Source organism: Echiichthys vipera (assembly GCF_963691815.1).
Source record: "Echiichthys vipera genome assembly, chromosome: 5".
In the NCBI taxonomy this organism is placed as follows: Eukaryota; Metazoa; Chordata; class Actinopteri; order Perciformes; family Trachinidae; genus Echiichthys; species Echiichthys vipera.
Genome location: NC_139830.1, coordinates 29,478,255 through 29,492,197, shown reverse-complemented (window position 1 = coordinate 29,492,197; position 13,943 = coordinate 29,478,255). Strand labels below are relative to the sequence as shown.

General features: G+C 42.4%; 1 protein-coding gene across 1 annotated transcript in view; it reads right to left on the bottom strand.

Moving 5' to 3' along the window:
- The window catches only part of nlk2 (nemo-like kinase, type 2), a 51,800-nt gene that overhangs the window by 17,198 nt on the left and 20,659 nt on the right, over positions 1-13,943 (bottom strand). Inside the window, exons 7-8 of the mRNA XM_083913500.1 lie at positions 13,584-13,685; positions 5,854-5,940 (exon numbers count right to left, since the gene is read on the bottom strand). Coding sequence (XP_083769626.1) covers positions 5,854-5,940; positions 13,584-13,685 — 189 coding nt within the window. The remainder of the gene's footprint in view (positions 1-5,853; positions 5,941-13,583; positions 13,686-13,943) is intronic.

Below are 13,943 nucleotides of genomic sequence, written 5' to 3'. Positions count from 1 at the left end.
CTGAATTCCTGATGACAGTAAATGTGTTTGGCTGCACTATAGGGAATTCCTAATAGTACTACTTCTATCATTTAAAATATGAATTTCATTTACAGTATACATACTTAGTTTATTTATGTTAATATGCTGTTGTTTACACTTCTGAGTTTATACACAAATGTTTAAATAAAACATATTTTGCATTGATCATGAAGTTTTTGTGGCATTTCATCATACATGGCTTGTGTTGATCTTTGTTTATCCGTAATTTCAAACAAGAATTCTCCAATGGCTTTTTAGTGCAAACGATTGGGCTATAGGCTATTACAAAAGTAATTACTTGAGCGCCTGGTCCTCCCCAGTTCAAAAATCTCATCTGCGCCCCTGGTGAAATCACATACATCGCTCTAGTCATTGTTTTGTGCGGTGGATTAATGGCCCAATTTTGGCTCCATACATTCTTCCTCTCAGGCAGAGGGCTCAGTTGAGTAGGCAGCCCCTAATGTGGATAAAATCACGTACACTGGAGATCAAAATTATTAATTCAATATTTTGATTTATTTCACACAATGCTCTTGGTTTCACAGTTTCTTTCTTTCATCCTTCTGCCGTCAGTGTTGCCGTTTCTCATTCATCCCGTTTCTTTGCGTACGCCTGGGTCAGAGTTTGATTGGAGGACTGCACATTCTCCCGTCAAGTTTGCTTTTTATAAATCCCAAAGTTTGCTTAAAATGTGTGCCCTCTTTTGTGTGTACGCCACCTTTATAAATGAGGCCCCAGATCACTAAGGGCGCACTCACACTGTCCTTCCGAACCGGGCCAAAACCGTTTTTTCAGCTAAGGCCTAGTGCGTTTGAGCAGTGTGAGTGCACCCGCTCCGCGCATAACTGCGGGCAGCGGGCCGTCTTTTTGTAGAGCCCGTTTGCACATGTACGAGCACGAGCGTGCGCACATGTACGAGCACGAGGCCCACGACGGTTCTAACTTAATTTATGTGCGCCTGTTCGGACATAGAAAAAAGAAGGAGGGACCATGCGCGGACATTTAACAACAACAACAATGGCGGCGAAAGGTTCATGTTGGTGTGATGCGGAGGTGGAGTGTTTACTGCAGATTTGGTCGATGAAAATATTCAAAAACAGTGGACAAGACGCACAAAAACTCTGAGGTCTATGGAAATATTTGTGAACAAAGTGACGCATCGGGATGACGGCAATCAATGCGTGTGACGTGTTACGGCGTGATGACGTATTGACAGCAAGAAGCATTTGCGCGACGCCCAGGCAGTGTGAGTACAAACGGGCCTGGGGCGCGGGGGGAGAGGGGAGGGGGGACAAGTACCCTAAAGCCCGGGGCGCGGTGCGGAAGGACAGTGTGAGTGCGCCCTAAGATTGGATGTTTTTACCAGGTGGTAACAGGGCCTCTGTGACCGGGACCATTAGTCACTCCACCAGTGGGGGCGCCAGAATCTGCTGCTGACAAAAATACCACCCCACACCCCGACACAAAACTACAGACCCCGCGTCCTGACAGGCCAGAGTTTGTGCAACCTGCATAAACAATAATTTACCATAATGAAAAATGGTGAAATGCAATGTAAAACTAAAAAAAGAGCCACATTCATTTAACACGATCATTGCTCAAAATGCTTACTTCTTCCTCGAAATTTGTGCCCTTATGTTTTGTTAAACATAAAATCCTGCGTCAACTTTTACTAATGGTCATTTTCAGGAAAAGTTAAAGAGGACCTATTGTACTCCTTTTCAGGATCATACATGCCCCCTTCCCAAAAATTCCCAGTCGGCTCAGAGTGGTCAAGCATTTCCTGGTCTCCTCCCCACTGTTCCTTATGACTGCCATTAAATCGGCAGTGTAAAATCATCCCAGGCTCTTTTGAGGCAAATACACGCATCAGAGAAGCCATCAAGACAATTTTTTCTGTGCATGAACAACTAACAAAGAAATCCTGGAGAGTCGCTAACAGCCAAATGCAGCTAACACGGATTAGCTCGGGGCTGCTAGTTGAACGCATTAAAGCGGCTTTTTTAACCACTTATACTGCTCAAAATAACAGCAAACCTCTGCAGTAGCATGATAAAAGTCCCTACACGTCAACCAAAGCACCAACAACGTAGTTAGTGACATCAGAGTTTATTAAAAGAGTGTTTTAAAGACTTACCTACTTGACCGGTACCAGCTCCTCTCATAGTAAAGTCCATTCAAGTCGATTACAAATGCAATCCAAGAGGAAGGAGCACATTGATGATTTAGTCCAGCAAAAAACTTAAACGTTGTGGTTTGTGGAACGTCTTCTTTGGGTTCCTTGGGTCAGAAGCTCTTCTAGGAATTATGAAGTCATCCTTTTCCAAATGTTTGCTGCAGACACAGTAATCCCTCTGCCTTAGTGTCTCGATCGGCGTCTCAATGTCCAGATTTAAAACAATAAAACACTGGTTTACCAGAGCACGCTCATTGTACCGCAATAGCAGCCTATGAAAAGTTTCTGGGTTGTAAGCTTTCATTTTTGTTTCGCAGCCGAGAAAGATACAAAAGCGAACCATTCTGTCTCCCTTCACTTTATGTTGCAGGCTAGTCATCTTTACCCGTGCCTGCTCTGCCGGTCAAGTAGGCAAGTCTTTCAAAACACTCTTTGTGTTAGGACTCTTCTCATGCTGCTGCAGAGGTTTGGTGTTATTTTGAGCAATATTAGTTGTTAAAAAAGACGTTTTAATGCCTTCACCTTGCTGCCCCGGGCTATTCCGTGTTAGCCACATTTGGCTATAAGCAACTGTCCCGGATTTCTTCATTAGTTGTTCGCGAAAAAATTGTCTTGTAGGCTTATTTGATGAGGGTATTTGTCTAAAAAGAGCCTGGGATGATTGACACCGGAATTTCACTTTAACATGTAGCTACATGTAGTAAACGGGGGAATGTGGGGGAATATAGCATCAATTTCTACAGTCAGAAATCACAAATAACGCAATGTCATGTCATAGTTTCGGGGATGTTTAATAATTTATTTAATTATAAGTAAGTAATAATTTCACTGCCGCTAGCATACATGTTGTAAAAAGCAACACGTTCCTTTCGAAGCTGTGTGTCGCTGTACTTCGTGGGCGTGCTTTTACTGGAGCAGATTACCTTATTTGAAAAATTCTTGGTTGGATGTCAGACCACCGAAAAAGTAGAAAAGCTGTCTGAAAGTAGACTTAGACAGCAGTTTGTATCCCGAGCAGATCTGCTCATGGGGGTTAACCAATAACAAGTTTACCTTTTTATTTGAGACTTTGGTCATGTTAAGCGCGGAAAGCCAACATTATAACAACATATAAATGACATAAACTAAGGAAAAGCATACAGGTCCCTTTAAAGATTACATTTAGCAACCTGCAGACTGCTCTTTAAGCCCTATTTGAACTGGATCTGTGCCGTGACAGAGAGAGATCTATGCTGTGAGAGAGAGCCCGTTATCCAGCACTTGATCCCAGCACTCCTTGATCCCATCTCCTGCTCATCTTTTAGCTTTTTCTTCAACTTTTCACAACTTAATTCATCTACTTTTAATGTGTTATTACTTTTTTAAACTTACATGTATTGTGCACTATGGACACTAAACTCTTTGAGTTTGCTTTGGTCCTTGTACTGGTTATGGCACTATTTACAGCCGTGTCTGGGGAACCCACACGCAGTCATGGCCCCATTGTTTACACCAGGGATCAGCTCATAGACTCAACTAGAGTTGTTCCGATTTCGATACAAGTATTGAAAGTACCTCCATTATTACTGAAGTCTAGGCACTGATCCAATACTACGTAATTTATTAGAAATAGGAATCTATTTACCGGTTAGCTCCGTTGGCTCTGACACAGTTAATTCTTAGTAGTTCTTATCAATACTTATTCCAATATTTATTTTAGTTAAGTTGCTGTTGCACTACTGTCTATACTGTTCTGTTTAAAAATAAATGGCTTCCATTTCCTGTATTCATTCATGTTTTACAAAGGGTTGAACCTGAGCCAGGCCCTACCACAATGATAATCCTATCACAGTCAAGCAGTCGTAGGAGGATCTTTTTCTTTTCTTTTTTTTTTTAACACACTGGTATCGGTATCTGTACTCGGTATCGGCCAATACCCACAGCACAAGTATCTGAATGGGTATGGGGAGGGAAAAATGGTAATCGGAACATCTCTACTCATAACACTACGGTTCTGCCGATGAGAGACCCGATGTTTCCTGAGAGCTGAAGAGGAGGAGACAGGGTTGCCATGCCAAGAGGAGACGCTACAATCCTTTCTGTCTCTCGATCATCATGGGGAATGGATGATCTCCCCCCAGAAAGATGGACAGGTTTACGCCGCTGACTCTGTAAATAGCATGATGCTGTGTAGCATTAATTTATATTTGTCAGTGGTTCTTTTTTTTAGTGTAGTTTACAAAATAAAAACTTTGATACACCGGCAGCCAGCAACACACAACACTGGAGGACTCGGAGATAATTAAAATAGTAGCCTTGTTTAAAAAAGGCAAAGCATAATGACAACAACAGGGCTTGGGATAAAAAACTAAACTGATATATGGGCCCAAAAAAAAGAAAAAAAGAGACAGAGAGAGAAAGAGAGAGGGGTCAATCGAGCTATACACTTAACAGGTAGAGTCAACACATTCCTAAGGAGCCACCATCGAACACGTCCAACATGGTCCATGCTCAACCAGAAGCCTGTTCACCCTTCATAGTTCTACTTATCTTGGAGTCCTGGTGAAGCAGAAATTTGAAGATCTTTTCAAATTATAACTTTACTCCACTTGTATCTTGACTCTGTGGGGACTGTGAACGCCGGTCTGTATTGACCCTTTTGATTGCTGCACAAGTTAATTTTGTTTAAATTAATGTCCTTCTAAGACTCTCTTACTTGTTTCAATATATTTTTCTCCCTCCTTTTGCAAAGTTGATAGCCTCATTTCAGAAATTAAAAAAATCCCTAGAATACGAACATAATAACTAAAGTAGACCTAAACGATGGGGAGGGGGGTAGCATTACCCAACTTTCGTTTTTATTAATGGGCCACTGACTGACTGAGGATTCTAAATGACTCAACTCTCCTCCTGTATGGCTGACATCGGAGGACAATTCATCCAAACAAGCGTGGTTGAGGCCCTTGCACACTCCCCTACTCTTTCCGCCACAACCCCTTATACTAAATCTGTGATTGTTAAGACATCTCTCAAGATCTGGGCCCAGATCAAGCGGTATATTGGTCTGCAATTCTTCTATATCCCTGCTCTTTTGGCTGCTAATCATGTTTTCCTCCCTCCTTAACGGACAGTGGGTTTACGACATGGTCTAATCTCTGCATTAATACATTCAATGCTTTATTTATAGATAACACCTTTGCATCTTTTCAGCAGCTCTCTGATTGTGGTTCTCACTTCCCTGTCAACACTTCTTTATGTATCTACAGGTTTGTAACTTCTCTCAAAAAACATTCCCTTAATTTCCCTAAAAACGTACCTGACAATTCATCTTAAGGTGTTTCATATCATTTCATACCCCCATCCCTCTAATCTGAAATGTTCTTTAGAGTAGATCTTCATGTTTTGGTCAATATAAACTCAAATTCAGGTTAGACATTTGACTGTAATTCCAATCAAAATGTAAATATTTTGAATCGAAGCATGGGTGGCTAAGTACTGTAAGTCTGCTCAGTTTTACGTTGTTGCTTGTTTCAAACAGACTGTTCTCATTACAGGCACACAGACTATATATACTGCGTTATACAGAACACATTCAGGATTATAGTTATGGGACTCACTAAATGGGTTTCATTCACTACAAAACATAATGCAAAACTATGTAGAATAAAAGGACTCACCGGATCAAACACCAGCATCCTACAAAGGAGGTGGACAGCTTCATGGGTTGCTTGGCTAGACAGCGTGTACAGAACAGGAAGGGATGGCTGTAGACAAAACAAACAATATCAACCACACTCCCCCTGTATATTTGAGCTTCTAGTATATCTTATGAACATGTGACTCAAATAATGTTTTTAATTAATTGCATTTCTAAAAACTTTGCCAGCTGTATGTGGGTGAGATGAATACAGGTCGATTTAAACATGCATGCATGATTTAGAAATCTTAAATAATTCACTTTGTAATTGTTGAATGAGAAACTAAATATACTGAGAATGTGTATGTGTTTTGATGAGAGATATTTAATGTAAACTTGTAAAAGTGTGTGGTAATAAGAACTTGGACAGGGCATCTTTAAGGTCATCACATAATTCACACATAAACAGATCACAACACTTGAAACATTAAAACTTATTTTACTTTTTTTTATTTTTTTTTTACATATTTTACAGCTCTGGAGAAATCATACTTTTTTATAGGCATAATTATTAGATTTTATCATTCTTAAGGACAGTAAGGACAAAATCAAATAACCAAAATCACTGATAGGACTTCCAAAAAGAGGCTTTGCTAAATGGGGCCCACAGCAGGGTGAAACCACGTGTGCACCAGGTACATGTATGGACGAAAGTCATAGAATGTATAATAGAGATGTACAGAGCTTCCGGGTCTGAAAAGGGAAGCCAATATGGAAGTGCCTTAAACCAATGTCCAGCTTGTTATTGTATAGAAGTCAATGAGAAAATCCGCCTTCTTCTCACTTGATTTATTCCCTCAGTAAACATTTTCCTGATGAGTTTATGTCTCAATTTCTAGTTTCAGTCTTCTTCAATACAGCATGATTTTCATTTAGTAAAGTATGGTCCCATTTAGAGTCAAATAGACCATAAAGCCGAGATGCTTCAGGGCGGAGCTGCACGGCCACCTGTCAGGACACACGTCAGTAAACAAAGGTTTACTGACGTGTATCCAGTATGTGGACATTAAAATAGCCATAACTTGTTTTTGGGTGTTGTCTGTGTTAAAGTCTCAGGACCCTCTCAAAGTTTGTTTTCACTAGGGCTGCAACTAACATATATTTTGATAATCAATAAATCTGTTGATTATTGACGCGGGTCAACACAGGCTCCACTTTTCAGCGATGGTGGAGGCTAATGCAGCTTCATCCGGAGCTAAAAAGAGATGAGATGGTCTCAGAGCTTCAGTTATCAGTTACTATAGTTCTGTAATACTATGTGACCCATACAAACAATGCTGTTTTAGTTAATAATTGCTTATGTAAAAGGAAAGTACAGATAAGGCCACAACAATTAAAAAATAGTTAAATAAATGGACATTGAGGATGTAGCCACGCCCTGATAATAAAAAGGAAAAAGTAATGTTCAGACTGAAATCCCGTCTGTTTCTCGAATCTCAAATATGACAGATCAGCCGCACTGTTATTTACAAATAGTTTTTGTTTTTTGCATGTGATCAGGATTTGTGTCCAGACATCATCAACCTGTGTGCAGGGGTTGCCATGAAAATGACATATGATAATGGAAAACGGACACTACTGTATTTAACCACACAGCACAGGAAAGCACATTGCTATGGTAGATGAGTGACAACTTTAAACGGCTCATTTTCTGTAAAGTTTATCATGTGCCCGTCAACATTGATCCATCACAAAACAGAGAGAAAACAGATGGATGATATTACTGTCTGTTAAGCCTGTTACGTTTGTTTTTAAAAAATCCTTTGTAAACATAGGTTTACTTATCACAGGAGTCACAGGAGTCTGATTGTTGTTACTGATTGGCTGTGGTGGGTATTATCTGACTGCACTTGCAGCTGCTTTCCATAGACACTACAGGGAAGCTCACCGCCGGCCGTTTGTGTGTTTTCGACATAATATGTATGTTGCCGTGCATCCTAAGATAGTGGTCATCCCTATGTTCCCCGGTCACATAAGCCTTCGCTGATTTAATTCAGCATTTTGTTAGGGTTAGAGTTAGGATTAGGGTCAGGGTTAGGGGGTAGTGTTAGGGTCTACACAGGCCTTACAGACGGGGGAATATCAGACACTTTTCTTAAAAAAGGGTCGGGGAACATAGACAGCGCCCATAAAATAGACACAACTAATTGATGATGAAACTTGTTGCCAACTATTTTTTTAATCAATTTTAATCAATTTAACCGATTAGCCGTTGCAGCCCTAGTTTTCACTTCATTAAAGTTAATAGTTGTTACAATCGTGTTCAGTTGCACTGTGCTAATAAGGCTAACCTTAGCCAGCTAGTGCCAATGTTAGCTGGGAACTTCATGGACCAGAGATAGTCACAAGTTACTTTTTGCAAGGCCGAGTCAAGTCTCAAGTTTCTGAGGGTCAAGTCCAAGTCAAGTCTCTTATGGTTTTAAGCCTGTGAATGTTCTCATTCGTCCAGGTCATCGTTATCCTCACCCAGAAAGCCCAACTATCTCAGCACAACAAGAGCAAAGAGAGACAAACCAAGAAATTTCACAATTTGCAATCCCGGGATACTGGCAAAAACACAGAAATACAAAGGAAGAAACACAAAACAGATGGGTTAAGAATTTGTCGGACAGAGATCTTTCCCACCCAGAGAAGGAGGTCTTAGCCAAGGGCTTGAACTTTGCCATGACACCAAAAGAGGTACCCGTTGTGGAGTTGATTACGGCTACGGAATCGGCCATAAAGAAAAACAACCTTAATGGAACTGAGGCTGAACAGCTAAGGTTGAAAGTGTCAGCAGCGTTGTCCCAGGCTAAGGTCCCCCCATCCAACCTCACCATTGAGGAGAGAAAAGCAGTAACGGCACTGAGCAAAGACCACAGCATCACTATCCTTCCAGCAGACAAGGGTAGATGCACAGTTGTTCTCAATACAACTGATTATCAGGCAAAGATCTCTGCATTACTCAGTGACTCTAACACTTATGAAACTCTGAAATGAGACCCTACCAGCGGTTACAAAAAGAAGGTGATAGAATGTCTACAGCAACTACAAAAAGAAGGAGTCATTAGCAAACCACAGTATTACAGGCTTTACCCACAGGACTCAACCCCCTGCTTATATGGACTCCCAAAAATCCATAAAGAAGGGGCCCCGCTCAGGCCCATTGTCAGCAGCATAAACTCGGTCACTTATAACATTGCCAAGCATGTTGCCAATATTCTGGCACCACTGGTGGGAAACACCCCATGCCACATCCAAAACTCCATGGACTTTGTGAACAAAGTCCGAGACCTAAAAATGGATCCAGATGAAACCATGGTGTCCTACGATGTGACTTCCTTATTCACCTGTATTCCAACCATGGAGGCCTTGGCCATGGTAAGAGAGCGGCTCACACAGGACAATTCCTTACAAAACCGAACAAATCTCAAACCAGACCACATTTGCAAACTTCTGGATTTGTGCCTGAATACCACATATTTCCAGTTTAATGGCATTTTTTACAGACAGAAACACGGCTGTGCCATGGGTTCACCAGTATCCCCTATTGTGGCAAATCTGTACATGGAGGAGGTAGAGGAAAAGGCTTTGAACTCCTTCAAAGGAGTAACCCCAAGCCATTGGTTCAGATATGTGGATGACACATGGGTTAAGATCAAATCCGAAGAGGTGCAAACTTTTACTGAACAGTGGACAGAAACATCAAGTTCACCAGAGAGGAAGTTAAGGACAACAGCTTGCCCTTCTTGGACTGTGACGTCCATATGGAGAATGACAGGAGCCTCCACATAGGGGTATACAGAAAACCCACTCACACGGATCAATATCCCCTTTTTGACTCTCACCACCCTTTGGAACACAAGCTTGGCGTTATCAGAACACTGCAGCATAGAGCTGATAACGTACCCACTAGCTCACAGGCTCAAGGGGAAGAACGCAAGCACCTGAGAGGTCGCCTCACAACTTGTGGCTACCCCAGCTGGACCTTTGTTAAAACGGCAGCTGCCTCCAGAAAGAAAACCAAAGTGGTTGAGAAAGAAAAAGATAACAGGAGAAACAACATAGTCATCCCATATGTGGCTGGGGTATCGGAGAAACTCAGGAGGATTTTCAACAAACACTGCATTCCTGTGTATTTCAAACCCGGTAACACACTCAGACAGAGACTAGTACATCCGAAGGACAGAACACCACACCACCACAAAAGCAACCTGGTTTATGCTGTCCAATGCAACGAGGAATGCAAAGATCTGTACATTGGAGAAACAAAACAACCACTGCATAAACGCATGGCCCAACACAGGAGAGCTAACTCCTCAGGCCTGGACTCCGCTGTCCACTTACACCTCAAGGAGAAAGCCCACTCCTTTCATCCCTTCCCAGGAGATTCAACAATCTAACCTCAAAGGACAACTGTTCACACATGGCCCGGGTGACCCCAACGACTGTCGTTCAGACTCAATAGAGCACTAACGAAGTCGAAACCAACTGCCCACCAACGACTGTCACTCTAACGACGGGCGTGGGCATTTGGAGCACAAAGGGTGTCAGTGACATCATCGGCCTTGTGAGAGGTTAAATACCTGGATCTCCACACCAGTTAGTTGGACCAGTCCCAGCCTCGTCAGATGCGTACATGAACTGATGAAGCCTCTTGGATGAGAGGTGAAACGTCTTCCTAGACAAACAACCAGTCCAGTTGTTTTTGACTGAAATTGCTTTGAGGATCTTATGGTTTTAATAAAAATGATAAAGTGGGAGTGCAACCGTATTGTATAATTACACAAGGTCCCAACTAATAAGAGCTTATTATCTAATGTAAATGAACCAAGTCTGCTGCGCCCTTTACCTGAACTAATTACAGACACACCTGAACTTTTTATTGTATTATAGTCATGTATTTTGTATTGGCTGCTCATCATGTTTGTCAGAAACTTTGTCAGTCTGTCTTGACCAGGACCCTCTGAAAAAAGAGATTTCAGTCAGTGAGTTCTTCCTGTTAAATAAACATTCCTCTAGCTTCTCAAATGCAGTGTAATGTTAAGCTAATAACGCAGTAACATAAAGGTTATGTGGTCAACAATAAACCTGTAACGTAAACTTGCCTTTAGCTGATAAATAATAAACGTGTAATTCTTCCGCTTTGACAGCGTTATCCTAGACCGGGTATCCCCAGCCCCATCTACCAGCGATTTGATTTCGCTCTGCACCTGGGTCTGGAAAAGAGAAGGTCTTTTCCTCCTGTTTCCTATCCCTTTGTTCTGGATCCACTCACCAAGCTGTCTTTTTCCACCTCCCACACTATTGGCGGGTTAAACCCGATGACTACAGAAAAGTGTCACAAGCAGTTTTGTGTTTACAATCTACATTCAACACGGCGACCATAGATTGAACTTGGTTTTGCAATAGCAAAGCTAGCATAATCCAGCAGATGGTGGCAGCATCGGCAAGAAAACATTTTTTAAAAATATGTAATTTAATGAATGCCAATCTAAAAATGAATCCCTCACAAAGCTAACATTAGTAGAAAGCTAATGTTGATAGTTTATGCAGCTGGTCTTAACACACAGACGTTGCATTCGGCAAATTCTTTTGTTTCGGCTTTGAGTGAAGTTATTAAAGCCAAACAATATGACAAAAAGTAATGAAACTGCAGCAGCAGACTGGAATGAAGTTAGTTTTAAGTTGGATATTCAGGAAGGATGGGACCGGAGTGAACATCCTTCAAATATCCAACTTAAAACTAATTTCACCCCAGCAGCAGTAGCAGCAGGTGACATGCTCTCCGTGTCATCTGTGGAGTGTTGCCGCTCGTGCATCTCTGTGGGAGAGAATGACTTTCTGCTCCTGATGTTAATGCTCCAAAAAAGACATAGATAAAAAGATTGTGCACTAGTCCCAAATCTTAAGTCAGATTTGAGTCTTAAGTCTTTGGGGGGCAAGTCCAAGTCAAGTCTCAAGTCACATTTGTGTGTGATTTAAGTGCAACTTGAGTCTGAGTCTCAAACTTCCTGTCTCTGTCATGGATGTATAAAGACCATTGGATACATTGTTGGAGGCAGGGCCCTGTTCATTCATATGGAAGTTTCCCTCTGTTTAGTGGTCAAGCTGAATTTTCAAAATATTATCAGACATTTCACAGGAGTTGTGATGCTTAAAAAATTGTTTGGTCACTACGTCAAATTGGTCTGAAAGCCCTGAACACTTACAAGGAGTCTCCATTGGAGGCATGGTAAAATAATGCCTCCAATGCATTACTTTAACATCTAGTTACTGAATGTAACGCCAGGTAACTCCAGTTCTACGAGTATGTGTGGAGACCTCTAATGGGCTATTGGTTTGTCCTCCGAGGCACCGCCTTGCACCCTGCGAAAGATCAATCTACTCACCACTCAATAGGGGGGTAGCAGGCGTCCCAAACCTTCCCCTATAAAAGCCTAACGTGGATCGTCCTCCTTCAGAACTAAACCGTAACCCACCTGGGCCAACTGTGCACAGACCATGCACCAAGCACTGATTGAGACATTGACCCAGCATGTCAAGTCCCTGACATAAGACTTTCCAAAAGTAGAGGTCAAACCAGGAGGCAGCCAAAAAGATGTCCTCCACTGAGAAATAAAGCCATAGAGCGATGCCCCAAGTGGAGTGCATAATCAGACCCTCCGGCGGATCGCATCACAAATCCAGTGAGCGAGCCGCTGCGCACAAAGGCTTCTAGACCCGCCTGCTGTTACAAACAAACTCAAGTCAATGAACTTTATTTGAATGAAGAAGTGATGATTGTCAGCCTGAAGGATGGATTAGGTAAAAGTTCCACTGACACCCCATTGTTACTGAAAGACAGACAGGAGGGGTCCACTGATAACATATATAATTCACCTGCCATTTTAGTCAAAAGGAGAGCTGTCTTGCTAGAGAGCACTTCCAAGTCCACCTGATCCAGAGGTTAAAACTCACACCAGTTCACAAACACCTGCCAGTGAACTGAATAAGCTCTCAACGTGAAGGGAGCATGCAACTTCCAGACCTTTCAGGGGCCACCCCAGACAGGATACGATGGAGCCCCTTGCCATGTGCAGAGCCCTGGGCATGTCTGGTACCAGCCCGGCTCCGATACTGCCAGCCGGACCAGATCCTGGAGCCACCTGGCACCTGGATTCTCTGGCCCCACCACCACTATTGCAGTCAGGCGTTCCATCCTGAAGCAGCTGCATCATCAGGCGTGGTGGGGGGAAAGCATACAGTAGGCCGGCAGGCCAGACTTGGTGAGCCAAAGCGTCTACCCCCCAGCAGGATGGCAGTGCCTGTCCTCAGAGAAAATCAGAGAACACTGTGCATTTTCTTTGTTTGCAAACAGGTCGGCCACAATGCATGATGTTTCACGGTAAGCATGTGAGGCAGTCTCTATAGCTATTCAGGACGCCCCAGGTCCATAATCGGTCTCATGCTTCCAGACTTCTTGGGAACCAGGAAGTACAAGAAGAAGAAGCCTGTCCGTTCCTATGGGGGTGGGGGGGTGGGGGGGGGGGTGAGAGCGAGCAGTCAAGAGAGGGATGTTGAGGACAGAGCACACATGGGCCAGATACTGCATACTGTAGTATCATCTTCTGTCTACTGTATGCCAGTGGAAACAGTTTGAATGCTTTTAGCAAAACAGAAACCCCTAGTATAATTTTCTCTTCTCAGAAAGAGACATTGGAAAGCTCTATACACAAATAGCTCGCTAACCTGTTTGTGAGGTCCTCTGAGAATGTGTGTACGAGCGCCTTCACACGCCGTCCTCATCGCTTCCATAGAGGGAGTCCCCAACAGGTCAGTGATTAAATCCAGCTACAAGCAACAAGGTAAAATGACATACACATCACAGACAACAGACTAAGATGGTCTCTATTAGTCTGTAATTTACAGACACATGGCCAGAACATGCAAATAAAAACAGAGATGGGTGGAATTACATGTAGCCTACTCTAACAACTCACATGTTAAATTCAGTAAAATGTCCATTTCACCACACTAATTAAATCAAACAGTCATATCATTCTCACCACTTTGCTGAAAACACTTGATATTTTTAACACAAATGTTGTC